The 14,613-nt window shown below is 30.4% G+C and overlaps 1 protein-coding gene across 4 annotated transcripts in view; it reads left to right on the forward strand.

Annotated features, from left to right (window-relative positions):
- LOC106457196 overlaps positions 1-14,613 on the forward strand; it is a 68,374-nt gene that overhangs the window by 27,208 nt on the left and 26,553 nt on the right. For 3 of the 4 annotated variants that reach the window (XM_013916588.2, XM_022383033.1, XM_022383035.1), the window contains 5 exons: positions 1,329-1,503; positions 3,691-3,745; positions 8,639-8,735; positions 8,871-9,064; positions 11,375-11,491. In XM_013916588.2, the coding sequence (XP_013772042.2) occupies positions 1,329-1,503; positions 3,691-3,745; positions 8,639-8,735; positions 8,871-9,064; positions 11,375-11,491 (638 nt within the window). The remainder of the gene's footprint in view (positions 1-1,328; positions 1,504-3,690; positions 3,746-8,638; positions 8,736-8,870; positions 9,065-11,374; positions 11,492-14,613) is intronic. The other variant, XM_022383034.1, reaches the window with a different exon arrangement.

A 14,613-nucleotide genomic window follows, 5' to 3' on the forward strand; every position in this document is an offset into this window, starting at 1 on the left:
AGCAATCCTGAAAAATATTTGGGGGTGCTTAACTTTTTTCCAGGTGTGTAGTTGTTACATGGGGTGAAAAATATTATCAGATTCCTAGAATTTGCCATGTGATTGGTCACTTATCAAGAAAACATGAACTTTGAAGGTGATTTTCATGCTTTGAGAGAGATCTTACTCAGCTATGAAAGAGCTAAGACTTACTGTTAAAGTATTGTATATATTTTAATCTCTAGTTTTTATAATTAGCATTGTGCTGCTGCTGATCATACAATTTAAAAGTAATTCAACCATCTTCAGGTTCAGTTTCAAATTATAACTTTATTCTCATCAATTATAGCATTTTATTTTGTTTAATTATTACTTTCATAACCTCCAGCAATCAATCTTACCAGCTATATGATGACCTTTTGTTTCTGGAGCCTTCTGTTTTCATCATTAAAGTGTTTGTTGTCTTCACATCTGTTCTTGTCTATTTCATTCAGCAAACAAATTGCCACACTTATCTTTCTATGTACCTGTTTTTGTTACAATGGTTAGATGACTGTGTGCCTCATCTGCTTAGGGTTTTGGAATACCACACATCTACCTAAATAGTTTTGAGCATTGGTGGATAACTTACAAATACAAATGTTACATTTGAAGATCACATCCATAAGAAGGTGCTAATGTTTTTGCTTATACTCATGAGTATTGTTCTATTAGATAAGTAAAGAATGTTCCATGAGGTTACAATACTACCTAATTTTCATAATTTCAATTAATAAAAGAACAAGCTTAATAGTAGAAAAGCTATGATAGAAAATGACTGCCTTCTTTTAAACTTTTTACTATCTTCATTTACTACAATCCTTTTTTAGTGATTGATATTTTCATTCTGTTTTCTACCTCACACTTTTCATTTTACTTTAAATATTAGTTTAACCTTAAATTACATGTGACTTCACATGTTTATTTTCTGTAATATAGCTAAGATTACCATGTCTTTAGCAACAATATTATTTTAATGTTGTCAGTAGTATTTTTGTTTGACTAACAAGAACATAACTTTGTATGTTCTGTAAATATTACCTGTATAAATCTGATTACACTGTTAAATTGTGTTCAGCTAGGTTTTATCTATGTTTGCAAGGCTTAAGTATCAATGGATATTAACCTTGAATATAAGAATTATAATTAATGTTTTGTATTTTTCAAGACTGAGTGACTTAATTAGTTACCATAATCTTGGAGCAGTGGGAGAAAATAAGCCTAGTCTGTAATATCCTTTTGTCAATTTACATCATATGAAATGTTCTGTATCCAAGAGCTTTATGACTTTTGTTATCTTTCCTCAACAGCTCATGGTTCAGAGCTATCCTCCTTCTCGGCTACATAGGAATCCCACACTTACTGGGGATGCACCAATTGTTCCCAAGGCAACAGAGTATCGATCAAAGTTTGCTTGGCCTGGAGATGGACCAGAGCTAACTGAAGCACACAGGATAGCTTACTCGGGATTAAAGTTGACAGAAGGTATAACGATAAGTTAGGATTGTAGAAAGTGGTTTTCCTGAGATTCTGTTCTGATTCACAGAAAAGTTATAAAACTGTAGCAAGGTCTCTATTTTGTTTGTCCTTTAAAAGTAAGTGTTTTGGAACTAGTATTTTGGCATTTTATCTCAGTTGTACAGAATGGCAGTATATCAGATTAATGTCATATTCTTGCAGACATGACATAAAATACTCACCTGAGACTGAAATTGATACCAAAGAAAATTAAAAGAAAAACACTGTTACTATTATTCGTGGTAAAATAATAAATATACTTAATGTTGTAGTAAAAGGAGTGCTTATCCAAACAAAATGTAATTCACAATCAGATGAAAGATAAATCCCAACTTTTTTATTCTAATATATTTATAAATTTTAGAATTGTACTTAACTTTTATCAAATTGAATGTCTTCCAACTAAAAGACAACTTCTAATGTGTTCTTCAATCTGTCACACATATCATTTATTAGGCAGCATCATGTGAAAGTTTGTTCCTGTATTAGGAACTCAACTTCTTTTTAATTATATTTAGCAGCAGTAAAGTTATTCATGAAAATAATTAGTTTAGCTATTGACACACTTTCAGTATCATGGATATTGATGTAGAGTTTGTTTAATTCTTACAGTCTCAGCTAAATTTGATAACTGTCAAGTTTTAAAATCAATATGTGAAATGACATAAGATATTATAAATGTAAAAACATGATGATGGTAAAATGTAAGACATTTCTCTTAGTAAATAGACTGACTGGCTACTACATTAGGGGCTAAATTTATTTGTATAATACCCAATCTATTTGCACATGCATGATAGACTGATCATGTAATGTGTGGGATAATTGATTGAGTCTTATAAATGCAGAGATATAGAGTCTGCAAGACAATGAGTAAGTGCATTGATTTCTCAAGTATTGAAAGAGATGTGGGAGCTGATGCCTGTAAATGGACATCTTTATTAAAAACCCTTTCTTTTACTGCCAATTACCGGTGACTAGCCAAGAGTGAAAATTACTAGACATATTTGTAAAATGCAGTAGGTGTCAGATCATGGGCCAGTTGATTGATTCCTTAGTAGTGGCCAAGGTATGAATATCTCTAACTGTACAGTGCAAAAACTGTCATATGGCAGTGAACAACCATTTCAGAATCCAGATAATTTGTATGCAAGTGGGAGAACATAGTTTCATTGGTGCTCATGACAAAACAGTGGACATTGGATAGTGATTGACTGAAAGTTTGTGGTTTGGTCTAATGAGTCTCATTTCAATATTTATTGCAACAGATGTTGGAGTACAAATGTGGGGAAAAAAAATATTTGATCCTGTGCAAGTTGTTCTAACAACGTAAGCCATTGGTTCTCAAATGTTTCATGCTTGTGTACCACTTTTTGTTTATTTTTTAAAATTTACAAACCCAGACCTAATTTAAAAAAAAGATAAAAAACCTAGTTAGCAAAAAATTCATATTTTTAACACTTACCCATTTATGCGAAGGATGCGATTATTTTTTCTGGCACAATTGAAAAACATGTGGTACCATTTTTGCCAATTTTAAGGGAAGAAAATACTAGCGAGTCTATGCAAGTAGAGGGTGAGTCTGTAAGTGAGCTCAAAATGGGCTTATTACAAATTTCATGATTTTTTTTATATTAATTGTGTCATGTACCACCAACATTAGTTCCACGAACCACCAGTGGTACGTGTACCACAGTTTGAGAATCCCTGGTGCAAGCTATTGAAGAAGGTTTAATAGTGTAGGGAACATCCGTATGGCATGGTTTGAGTCTTGGTTGGATGTACTTTGGTTCAAAGTAATGTTCAATTATTTCTTCAAATAATAGATACACCACTAATTCATATTTATCAGTTAAATGCATATTCTTAAGACTTTCTGAACTTTTTTTTTCACAATTTTCTGTAACTCACAAAGGCTATTTTGATAAAGTCCACTTTTTAAGCTTTCACATTTACATAGAAATTCATATTTTTATTAAAATATTATAAAAAAGCTTGTAACTAAAACAGGAGTATTTGTTAATTTCCTAATTATTTCTCTGTTTATATAGCTATTCAAATAAAGTTGTAAGTTATTGAATTATTTTTCAAACATTGATTTTTTTTGAAGTTAATGTCATTCTGTTGAGGTCAGTTTATATAAATTTTCATTAGATAGGAGCTCTGATTCACAAGAAGGGCAGAATGGTGAAGAGCAAACAAGTTCAAGGTCAGAAAATAATTTATTATAATGACAAGTTTCTAGCAAAATGTTCAAGTCTATATATAAGGTAGATTTGTATTGATTTCCAGACATGCTAAGTCTTGTAAAACCTGAACTGCCCCAAACAGACAATACCTGACATGATACTATAGCTAGGTTCTACAAAACATTGAAGACAATTTTGAATTTTCAAACAAGCTCTACTTTCATGAAATAATTGCTGATGGATAAATTTACAGAATTTAGGCTATCAGATGGAGAATATATAAAGTACTAAAAAAAAGGGTAATGAAGAATAAAATGACAGATAAAGTAATTCTTAGTAATTGTGAATTGTAATTGTGTACTCAGTTCTTTATTGTAGATGAATTAATTAAAACTAATTTTCCATATTCTGTCATAAAATGCACAAATTCCAATAATCATATACTAAAATAGAGTATTTTTACTGTACAAGATATATGTCTAATAACCTAACGTCTTTTAAAAATGAAACTGGTTTAATAGTTGGATTCTTTGTACATACAGTAACTAAACTGTTGCTATAACTAATTTTTGGAGATAATTCCTGAACATTACTTGTGTCTCGGTATAGCTTGTAATATACCTTCCCTGGTCCTAGAATGATCACATGGTGGTTTGTTACATGTGCTTTCCGTCTCAATAAATGTATGCACTAAGCTTTTTACTTTATTTTGATAAAATTTTGAATGCTTTATCTGGAATCTTTTTTTCACTACTTTTTGACTTTTATCATATTTTATATACAGAAATACTAGATAACCCATTGACTGAAGAGTTAGCACAATTTTCAGTTCCTTTCTTTAGTGTGATGGGTGAAGTTTGCAGAATAAATCGACACATTTAACTACATGTAGATTGACTTATGAGATATTTTCGAAGTGTGATACATTTATGAATGATTTGTGAAAAGTTAAGTTTTAGAAAACTTTTATTTTGAAAGCTAAAGTTGGCTCCTTAATCAAATTTTTTTTATATGAAATGTAATTCAAAGTATAATTATGTGTAAGTTTCACTGTTTACCTCAAAGTATCAGCAGGGGCACAGTTTATTGTACAAATCACATATTCTTATAAGTACTTGTGAAATTATATGGTGTAGTATTTAAGGTCAAAAACATTTTTAAAATCCTACAACTAAAACTTGTGTGCAAGATGATAACTCATCTTCTCACACAGAATAGCTATCTTTGTTGTGTGTCTGCATAAAAGATTTGCATGCCACCAGTCTTGAGGCAACTTCCACATAATTTCATCTGTTTTAACATGAATGCACTGGTGCATGAAGACATCATCATGTGACAAAAGTCTCTCACTAATAGGAGGGTGACACAACCTGCACGTGCAGTAACTCTCCCTATTCACTTGCACTCATGATAACTTAATTCTTCTCCTCAGCATTGCATTAAACAGATATGTTTTTCTTGTCTGAGTTCACTTTGTTGACATTTGCATTTGTTAACAAAATTTTAGTTTTCATTTGCTTTGACTTTTGTATTTCATGGGATTTAGTTTTTCATCAAGAATTCTCAAGTGACAGTGACTTCTATTTAGTACATTTTTTTGGTGTTGATGTTACTTACAAAGGCCTTATTTCTGTTGTGGCTTCTGGAGGCTCATTAATTTTTGAGAACATTGCAGCCAGTTTTTGACAGGTTGTGGATTACCACATGCTTAATGGGCCTCCTACTCAGATTCCATCAGCTGAAGTTCTTTCTCCTCAGTCAGAAATGATCTATTGGACTATGAATTTAACCTGGTTTGCTTTGGGTAGAGCCTTACCATTCGAAAAATGACCTTCACCTTCAAATCTTTTTCTGGATATCATTCTCAGTTATGTTTCTTTCCTTATCTTTTGCCTGTATCCTTCAATGTTGCCCATTCTTCACTCCTGGAACCCATTTCTTGGTATTGCTTTATATATTTTTTTTTCCTCCTTGCTTGTTATTAGGGTTTATGCTATTTTCTTTCTCTAACAACTCCTTTCTCACATCCAAATGCCTCATTCCCCTTGCAATTAAGACTCTTTTTGTCCTGACTTGCAGACATTCTTCCTTTCCTATGAGCAAAAATGAAACCATTTTTTATTAAATAAAAGTTATTGAATTGCATAATTTGTTTACAAATAAAAAAAAAACTTTCCACCTCCATTATGTTTGAAAACATGTACAAAAGAAACTCAAGCATAGTATCCTTAAAATTGGATAAAATTCATATACTGATGTTTATGAAACTTGTGTAGCATTTTGAGAAATTATAATCGTATAAAGGGACCCTGGGAAATACTATAGTAATGTGTGTAATGCTTTGTCATTTATAAAAGTAAGTATGTGAAATGAATTGGGTTTTGCAAAAAAATATCAATATCTTAAAAATAAAATAAAATGATTAACTTAAAATTGTGAATTATTCCTTTTTCATGAATTCAGGTTGGTAGACATTACTTTTTGTTAACATAGAATACTGAACTTGTCTGTACATTTACTAATGAAGAATTAACAATATACTAATACAAATTATAAATGTAACTTTTTTAGGGTTTGTGTACAAGTACAGTATAACATGAAATCAGAACAAAAGTATTCACAAGCACAATTTAAAAGCCAGACTTGATTAAATGAACAAATTATTCTTAAAGCTAAAGTTACAAGATATTTTGTATGAAAACTGCTTCTGTGAGCAAGTAGTTTAAATTTTTGTGGTAATGTAAAGCATGTTAGTTTTGGATTCCAAAAATTAATATTTCTGGAAGATGCTTAGAGGTATCTCTCAGAAAAATGTTTGAGTGATTGTTTTATCTAGTTTAATAATGCTGAAAATATTTCAACTTTCAATTGGCTATTAATGGACAAATACTTCTTAATCCAAACTATGTTTTCCACATATAGGATATTGAACGTCACTATATTTGAAGGCATGTCTGTGACATTATGTTTTGCTGCAATTGTCACATGACCTATCTTTGAGATGGGATAAAACTATATTGTGTCATTAGGTTGCGTACACTAATTTATACTGAATGAGCTGTATCTCATAAGTTTATCCAACTCTTAGGAATGATTACAGTAAGGGTTTGAATGAAGAGAGAAAGACTTGAAATACAAACAAAAGCATATTTGTTATATTCATTAAGAGAAAATGTTTGGATAAACATATAATCATCAACCTCTTTACTAATTATTTTTTGTTTATTCATACTCTAACATATCTGTCTGTACTCTGTTCTCTTCCGATACATATATCAAGTAGACAATTACTGCTTATGTAGATTTTGTTTTTCCATCTTTGAATGTGAAACAAGTTGAGCTACTGTCTTCCTTTTTCTTTTACTCCTTACTTTCTTGCTTCTCTCTGCCTTCTTGGCTACTGGCAGTAGTTCAGCACCAGATTTTAGTGTCCTCAGTTGCAGCAGTGACATAGACAGTTCCAATATAACATGCATGCACGCTATCCTATATCCTATTGAATCTCTACTGAAACACACACCCAGTGAGTTCATGGATAATTGTATTTGTTTGACCTAATTGGCATCAGCAGAGACTTAGTTGTGATTTTACTTGGCCTTCTACATTCTGAAAATGTGTCTTCATCTAGTTGTCATGCTTTTCTGATGTAATCTCAGGATAAGCCAGACATTTTAGTTCATACCTACCATTTTTCTAAACTGCATTAGTTTTATGAGACCTGTAAACATGATGCATCTGATGAAATTTTATGTGCTAAAACTATATAAGTTACATAAAACACATCCAAAATTTGCACCAGAGATAAAATTCACCAAAGAATCCATTTATCATAAAAACTAAAGTAAGGGAGATAAATGTAAGAAAAAACTTGAAATTAAGTCCCTTGGTTTATAATTTCATGTAGTGCATTGTGAAGTGTGATAATAATTTTTGTTTTATATTTGGCTGTTACATACATTTATTAAACATAACCATGCCGTGGTGTTCATAGTTCTTAGAATTATTCCAAAGTAAGTTTTGGAGCAATGAAATTTTACTTGAATGCTCTGAGAATTTGTTTTAGGCTACTGGGCTATTTCTCTTCCTTAAATCTGATACATGAGAAGCTATAGAGCACAAAGTGGTATATTTACAGACAAGTCCATGTTTTAATAATTACTTTTTTATTTGATTTTACACAAAAGTAGTACTGAATTCTTATTATTTACAGGGATTGAGAAAAAAAAGAGTAAATTAAAAGGATTCCTATTAGCTTAAATGATCTTGCTTTCTATTCTTTGAATTTTATCTGCATTTGAATGGATTTTTTTCCAATTATAATTGAAGAAGATTAAAGCCATAAGGTTGTGGACATTTTCTTTGTTTATTAAAGTGGAGGGTTTCAAAAAGCTAGATTACTAATTGATTGATTTATGAAATGGTGACACTTACTTCTTCCGACACACTAAAATATTTAAAAGAGTTACTAGTTTCTTTTAATGGATACAATAACTCAGCAAGCCAAGGAGCTTCTATTATTTTATTGAATGCTGGCGTCCTCAATGGATGTAATGGGAGTAAATAGAGAGATAATTGTTTCTGCTTTTAAAATTTCGTTTAGCTTAATTAAAATAAAGTCTATTCAGGTAGAACCATTGATTTATGTTCTAGATTCTGTTTCTCTGTGTCATTAGTTAAAGTTATTTTATAATATCTTAGCAAGAGCTGTTACTGGAAGTATGTGGAGAGTTGATTTATTGATTTTTGAGAAGTGAAAAAGTTAAATTAGAAATTAATATAACCTTAATATTAGTTGCTTTTTCTTTGTTGAAGTAATTGTTACCTACTCAAGATGCAAAAGAATGTATTAAATGTTTTGAACTTTTAACCTGAGTTCAGAATGGCTATTAATTTTTTCAATCTTAACTACTTAGGAAAAGAGAGAAGAGGACAGAATACAAGTCCAATTTTCGACCATTTTCATCTTATGTCTATGTGGATGGCAATTGGAAGAAAACCCATAAACTAAGGGTAACAGATTTATTTGTGATGTTTCATGTTTATTTATTTAATTAATTTTGTTCAATTTCAAAGCACCTAACATTTCTCTTTCACTATCAGTTTTTGAAATAGCTAACATAGTCAGTCTACATTTTGTTTCGTAAGGATGCTGAAGGAAAACTGCTAGATGAAACAAACCCATGGTATTCTGAAGTTGTAGAACGGATAAAAAAGGCTGATGAGTACCGTGTTAGATCCCAGGGGACACCTTTCTATGGAGAGCAGTCCCCCTTGATTCAAGGAAAACCCGTGGAAGGGGATAGTCCTCTTTCTACTGATGTTCTGATTGCCATGTCAAGGTGGATATTGACTTAATTTGTTCTATCCAAAATAATATAAAAAAAAAAAATCTTCATATTAGCACTTCCTGTCAAACAGGAATGATAATTTTCTGTAGAATTGTAAAGTCAGAAGTGCTATGAGGGAATTTATTAAGTAAGACTTTTGTATCATTATATATTTTAAAAACTAATTTAAATGACATATCTTTACATCATTTTCTTTGACACAGCTGTATTTTGCTACATTGTTGTGATGTTAAAATATTCTTTTCTTGAAATTTCATTTAATTGGGAATTTAATATGCTCATGAAATCAGACTTACCCATGGTGGAATTTTAAAAAACTGGAGTAACCTGCAACTTTATTATTATTATTTTTTTGTTACATTAAGATGTCACTAAGTTTAAACTTAAAATACATTAGTGGGAATTATTATATAAATTAAGGAACATTCAAAAATAAATTCTATCAAATGAATATTAATACAATTATATAGATAAAGTAAAAGTTATTAAAGTTGGTAAGGCATAAACAATAATTTTCAATGGAGCTGTTAGGTAAGCCCATAACAATTTGATAATATGGAATAAGTATCAAACCAAAACAATAGAATGGGAAATTCCTTCTATACAGACATCATTTGCCTTACTCCATATGATAAAAAAGCAAAAAAAGAATTATTAAAATTTTTTCTCATCTACGCTTGAGTTTGGTTATGATTAAAATACGAAGATTATAAGATTTAACAAAGGAAATAGTGTAAATATTCTTTACAGATTAGGCTTTATGTGCATTAGTAAACATATTTCAAAGTCCCCATGAATCTCATTGTATTGTGAGTTAGACTTTAGCTGGACAGATATAGTATCTACACCTAACCTAAAACATTCTGGTTAAAATTAACACAGTCTGTTTTCTTGCATATTATGGGTAGTTCATTCTTTCATCCACTGATTCAAACAAATAATCTCTTAGCCATTTCTTTGTTGCATCTTACAATGAAAATACACCAGTAAGAAATATAATATTTGATGCTCATGAGGACAGTATTTAACTATTTGGTATTTAAAAATAGACCAACAAGAGTATGTAATAGTAAGGTTAGTTTTCAGGTGCTACATTCAAGTATTTAGCATGTTTAATACTGTATTATACTTTAAAAAATACCTGTCTCCTTCAGTTACTGGTTAAATGTCATGAAATTTATGTGTAAGTACAAGGTATATGAGCTTATCAGACAAGAGACTTATAATCCCAATATTTGTAAACAAAATAAATTTTATAATCAATTGTAAGTGTAATACTTTTATACACAGTTATGAAACATAACTTGTGGTCTTCATTACTAAGTTGAAAACAGTCTCAAACAGCACTGAAATTATAATTTACTTAAATGGCTAAATATAAATAAAAGTAAGAAATAAAGAAACTTAACAGTTTGCTTAGTTTACTCATGGCATTTTCAAATACAAATAGAAAATAACACTAATACAATAGAAATATCACATTATGGGATTTTGTGTAATTTTTTTTTGTTTTATGGAAAATATTCGTTCACTCTTGTGCTTATTTATATGTTGTACATTAATGTTTGAAAATATAAGGTTTAAGAAACTACTTTTTATTGTAATTAATGTTGGATATGTTTGAATACTACAAATTAACTAAATATCAAATGTTTTATATTAATGCTTATATGTTATGTTTTAGCAGATACCCATTATTATATGTTTTAAAGTAAGTTTAAAATAAGATTGGTAATCTTCAGTAAAATATTAAACCAATTTAAAGATAAATGTAATTTAAAATGGAACTTGTGCAATATATACAATTAAAAGGAGTATAATGCTAAAATAATTACACAATAAATAATTTATTAAAACAAGAACCAGCCCTAAAATGACTATACATGTTTTGATGTTCTTACTACTAGTTCCTGTTTTAATAAATTATTTATTGTGTAATTGTTTCAGCATTATACTCCTTTTAACTGTATATCTGCAATTTAAAGGTGTTTATTAAAGTTGGAGTCTTTCTTGCTTTATCTGCAAGTGAAGCTTGTTGTGGTGAATTATGAATACAGTTTATGTACTTATAAACATGTCATATAGTTTTATTTGAATTTATTTTTAATTAATTTTTTTTTACAAAAGCTTTTAGTTTTAAAAATGCCTGTTCGTTACAGAATCTAAAACTTTTCCTTTTCAGTAACTTACTGATTAGTAGTTGAACAAATTTGATACACGCCCAAAATGTAAGTTGTCCGCTGTCTGTGTGTGTCAGGTTTTAAACTCGGGTCATGCTTGTGAACTAAATTTTATGTTTAGGCCATTGTTTCGTGAGGAAAAGCCAATCAGTCCCAGAAAACGTTCAGTCTCAGCTCACCCTCCAGCTGTGGTACCATTGCTGCAGACTGGAGAAAGCAGACAGAAAGAAGAATCTTTGTAAGTTTTGTGAAAACTGTTTGTCAGCAGAAACAGCTTAAGAATGAATGCTTGTGTGCATTTAAAGCTGTCTGGTGGTGGTGGTTATGGCATAATACTATTTTTCTATTTTGCTTAGTTATAATTTCTTGCTCTGTATTGGAAGCATTTAGATGTTGATTTTCTTTTGCTTTAACTGTAGTGTAGAATAATCACACACCACACTGCTTTGTGTCTGTGGGCCACAAGTGTGCCCCTCTAACATCCTCAAGGGCTGCAAGACCTCCCCCCCCTATTTTCCGCTGGTTATACATCGAAAATTATACATTTGAATAGCCTTATATGACATTTATATTTTAACAGCAATCACAAAGCAGGAGACTTCTATTCTCTATACTGATTTTAAGTATGGTATACAAAAACAATAAAAGTTTGTTTTAATTTCCTAGCATTAATCTGGGCTTGCCTGCTGTCATCACTAATAGATAGCATTAATTCTTGCTAACCATTTGGATTGTGATAAGTTTTCATTTGTTTTTTAGGATATAGGGGGGTCCATAGTTTGTCACCACCCCGTTTAGGTGATCATATTCTTTTATTGTGCTTTGGTGTAGAATGATCATCTGCTGCTCTGAATCTGAAGCTTTTTAGATAATGGTATTTTTTTATTAAGCTTTTTTAGAATGATCATCTGCTGCTCTGAATCTGAAGCTTTTAGATGATGGTATTTTTTTACTAAGCTTTTGTAGAATGATCATCTGCTGCTCTGAATCTGAAGCTTTTAGATAATAGTATTTTTTTTACTAAGCTCTTGTAGAATGATCATCTGCTGCTCTGAATCTGAAGCTTTTAGATAATGATATTTTTTTTACTAAGAGAATATAATTTTTTAAACAAGTACAAATTGAAATTACCTATTTCTTAGGATTGCTTCACTTAGATGAACATAAAACTTTATACTTTTGTTAAGTTTTTCAAAATAAATATATATTTGTAACATGTTGCAGTTGCTTTAGTAACTTTCTTATATCGTGTATTTTTTTGGTTAGCCTGTATCCTTAATAGTTTATTGATTGCCATATTATTAATCAAGAGGTTTTGAAGTCTTCTAGCCAAGAAAGTAATCAAAGGTTTTGAACACTTGTTTTTATTATTACTAGTATAAATTAGTTATTGATCTTACATTGCTTTAAGTTGAAAGGAACTGTCTCTCACCCTGTTCAACTTGTTGATAGCTTAGATGGACATCTCAAATTGTAAAATATTAAAATCCACAAACGAACAACATTGGAATCTAGAAGAAACCTAAAATTTAGAATAAATGAACATAAGAGAAATGCTAAAAACAAAAGTGAAAACTCTGCCTCAGCTGAACATGTAAATTATACTGGACATATCATCCAGTGGGAAAAAAATGGTTATTTTGGCTCAACCAAATAATATGACTGCTAGAAATATTAGAGAAACCATTAAAATAATGAAACACAGCAAAAATAACTTCATTTTAAATAAGTATGAAGGGTTAGATGGCTTGATCTTCTTTTTGAATTGTAAACTAGTAGTCACATGACCATGGCTTTTGTACTTATATAGCACAGAGTAACTGTTTTTTACATTCCTTAAGATGATATTAAACCACTTTGAAACATGAAGAGTGAGATTTACAACTGTTGATCAGTTTAAATAGAGATTTTAATTGTGTATTATAAAACGTTGTTCATTTGTGGATTTTAATGTTTTAAATATATGTACACAAATTCCTTGAATTTTAACCTTTTAATCTCAAATTGTATTTCTTATTATTCCTATGTATATAAACTTGTGGAAGTTTTATCCTTGGAATGTTTGTATATCAGTTCTGAATTTTACCAAGGAGATACATTTGGTTTCTGCTTGGCTTCACTGTCTTCAAGTAAATTTTCACTTTTGCATGGATGACTGTTCCTTACACATTTCACAGAATACTTCATTAGGATCTCTCTGTCTGACACTTGATTTTACGTCAGCAGTAGGCTAGTTTATCAAATTTTCTATGTTTTACATTTCACCCTATATATCTTATTATTCACCTCAAAGTTATTTTACTTCACACTGTTTGATTAAAATGCTGTCATAATTGTATTTGTCACTTAAAAGTGCAGGCTTGTAATTCTTTTTGCTTTTCATCATTTCTCTGCTCATAAAATTTTGATCTGAAAAGCCACTTTAATGAAGCTGGGCATATCTCCTTATACCATTATCAAGATAATAGACAATTATTTGAAGTTAATAAAAACTCATGAGCCAGAAGTTCACAAGTTTTCAGCCAAATCTTAAGTAAATGTCTGTTTCATGACAAAGACAGATAAAGATATTGAAATCATAACATTCCCATTAGGCCACATACTTATCATGTCCCCATATGCAGTTCCAAAGGTATTTGTCATGATATAAAAGACTGTTTAGTTTAGATGTTATTGACTGATTTGTTTTTATGAGTGAATATTTTATTATTGTTTAGTTTTTGTTACAATAAGAATTAAAAGCAGGTGATTGTAGGAGGTTTTGTTAAGAATTCATTGATGTAGAGACTATTGAATGTCAAATGCAATACACTAACGTCAAGAATATATAAAGCAGACAGACGATTAGGTGATAAAGATATAAATAGCGTGAGACAAGCGCAAAGCAGCAGACAGATAATAGCAGAAGAAAGTAAAGTTACAAAAGGAAAAGTTAAGTACCACAGAAGTGATAGGCCTGACATTTAATATGTTAAAGTAAGACTAAGAGTAGAAATGTAGATAAAAATAATAATTTATTCCATCAAAGCGGGGTTCTAAGGTAACTGAATCAGTCTGAGTGCATCTTTGACAAAAGGAACAGAGGATCTTCAGAAGAAAGAAGACCACACAATTATGGTAACTCACACCATAATTGTAAGTGAATCACGCACAGAATACTAGTGCGATAGTAATAGAGAAGATTGTCAACTGAAATTCTAAAGTAATTGAATAGGCCTAAGTGGACTTTTGACAAGGAGAGAACTACTTATGTAGTGTTTATGATATACCTATAATGTCTATAGTGTGAAGACTTTGTTGTACATATGTTTAATTGGTCTCCAAATATATATATATATTGTTCAAAACAAGTGAATTGCC

Source organism: Limulus polyphemus, unplaced genomic scaffold (assembly GCF_000517525.1).
Source record: "Limulus polyphemus unplaced genomic scaffold, Limulus_polyphemus-2.1.2 Scaffold302, whole genome shotgun sequence".
Classification (NCBI taxonomy): domain Eukaryota; kingdom Metazoa; phylum Arthropoda; class Merostomata; order Xiphosura; family Limulidae; genus Limulus; species Limulus polyphemus.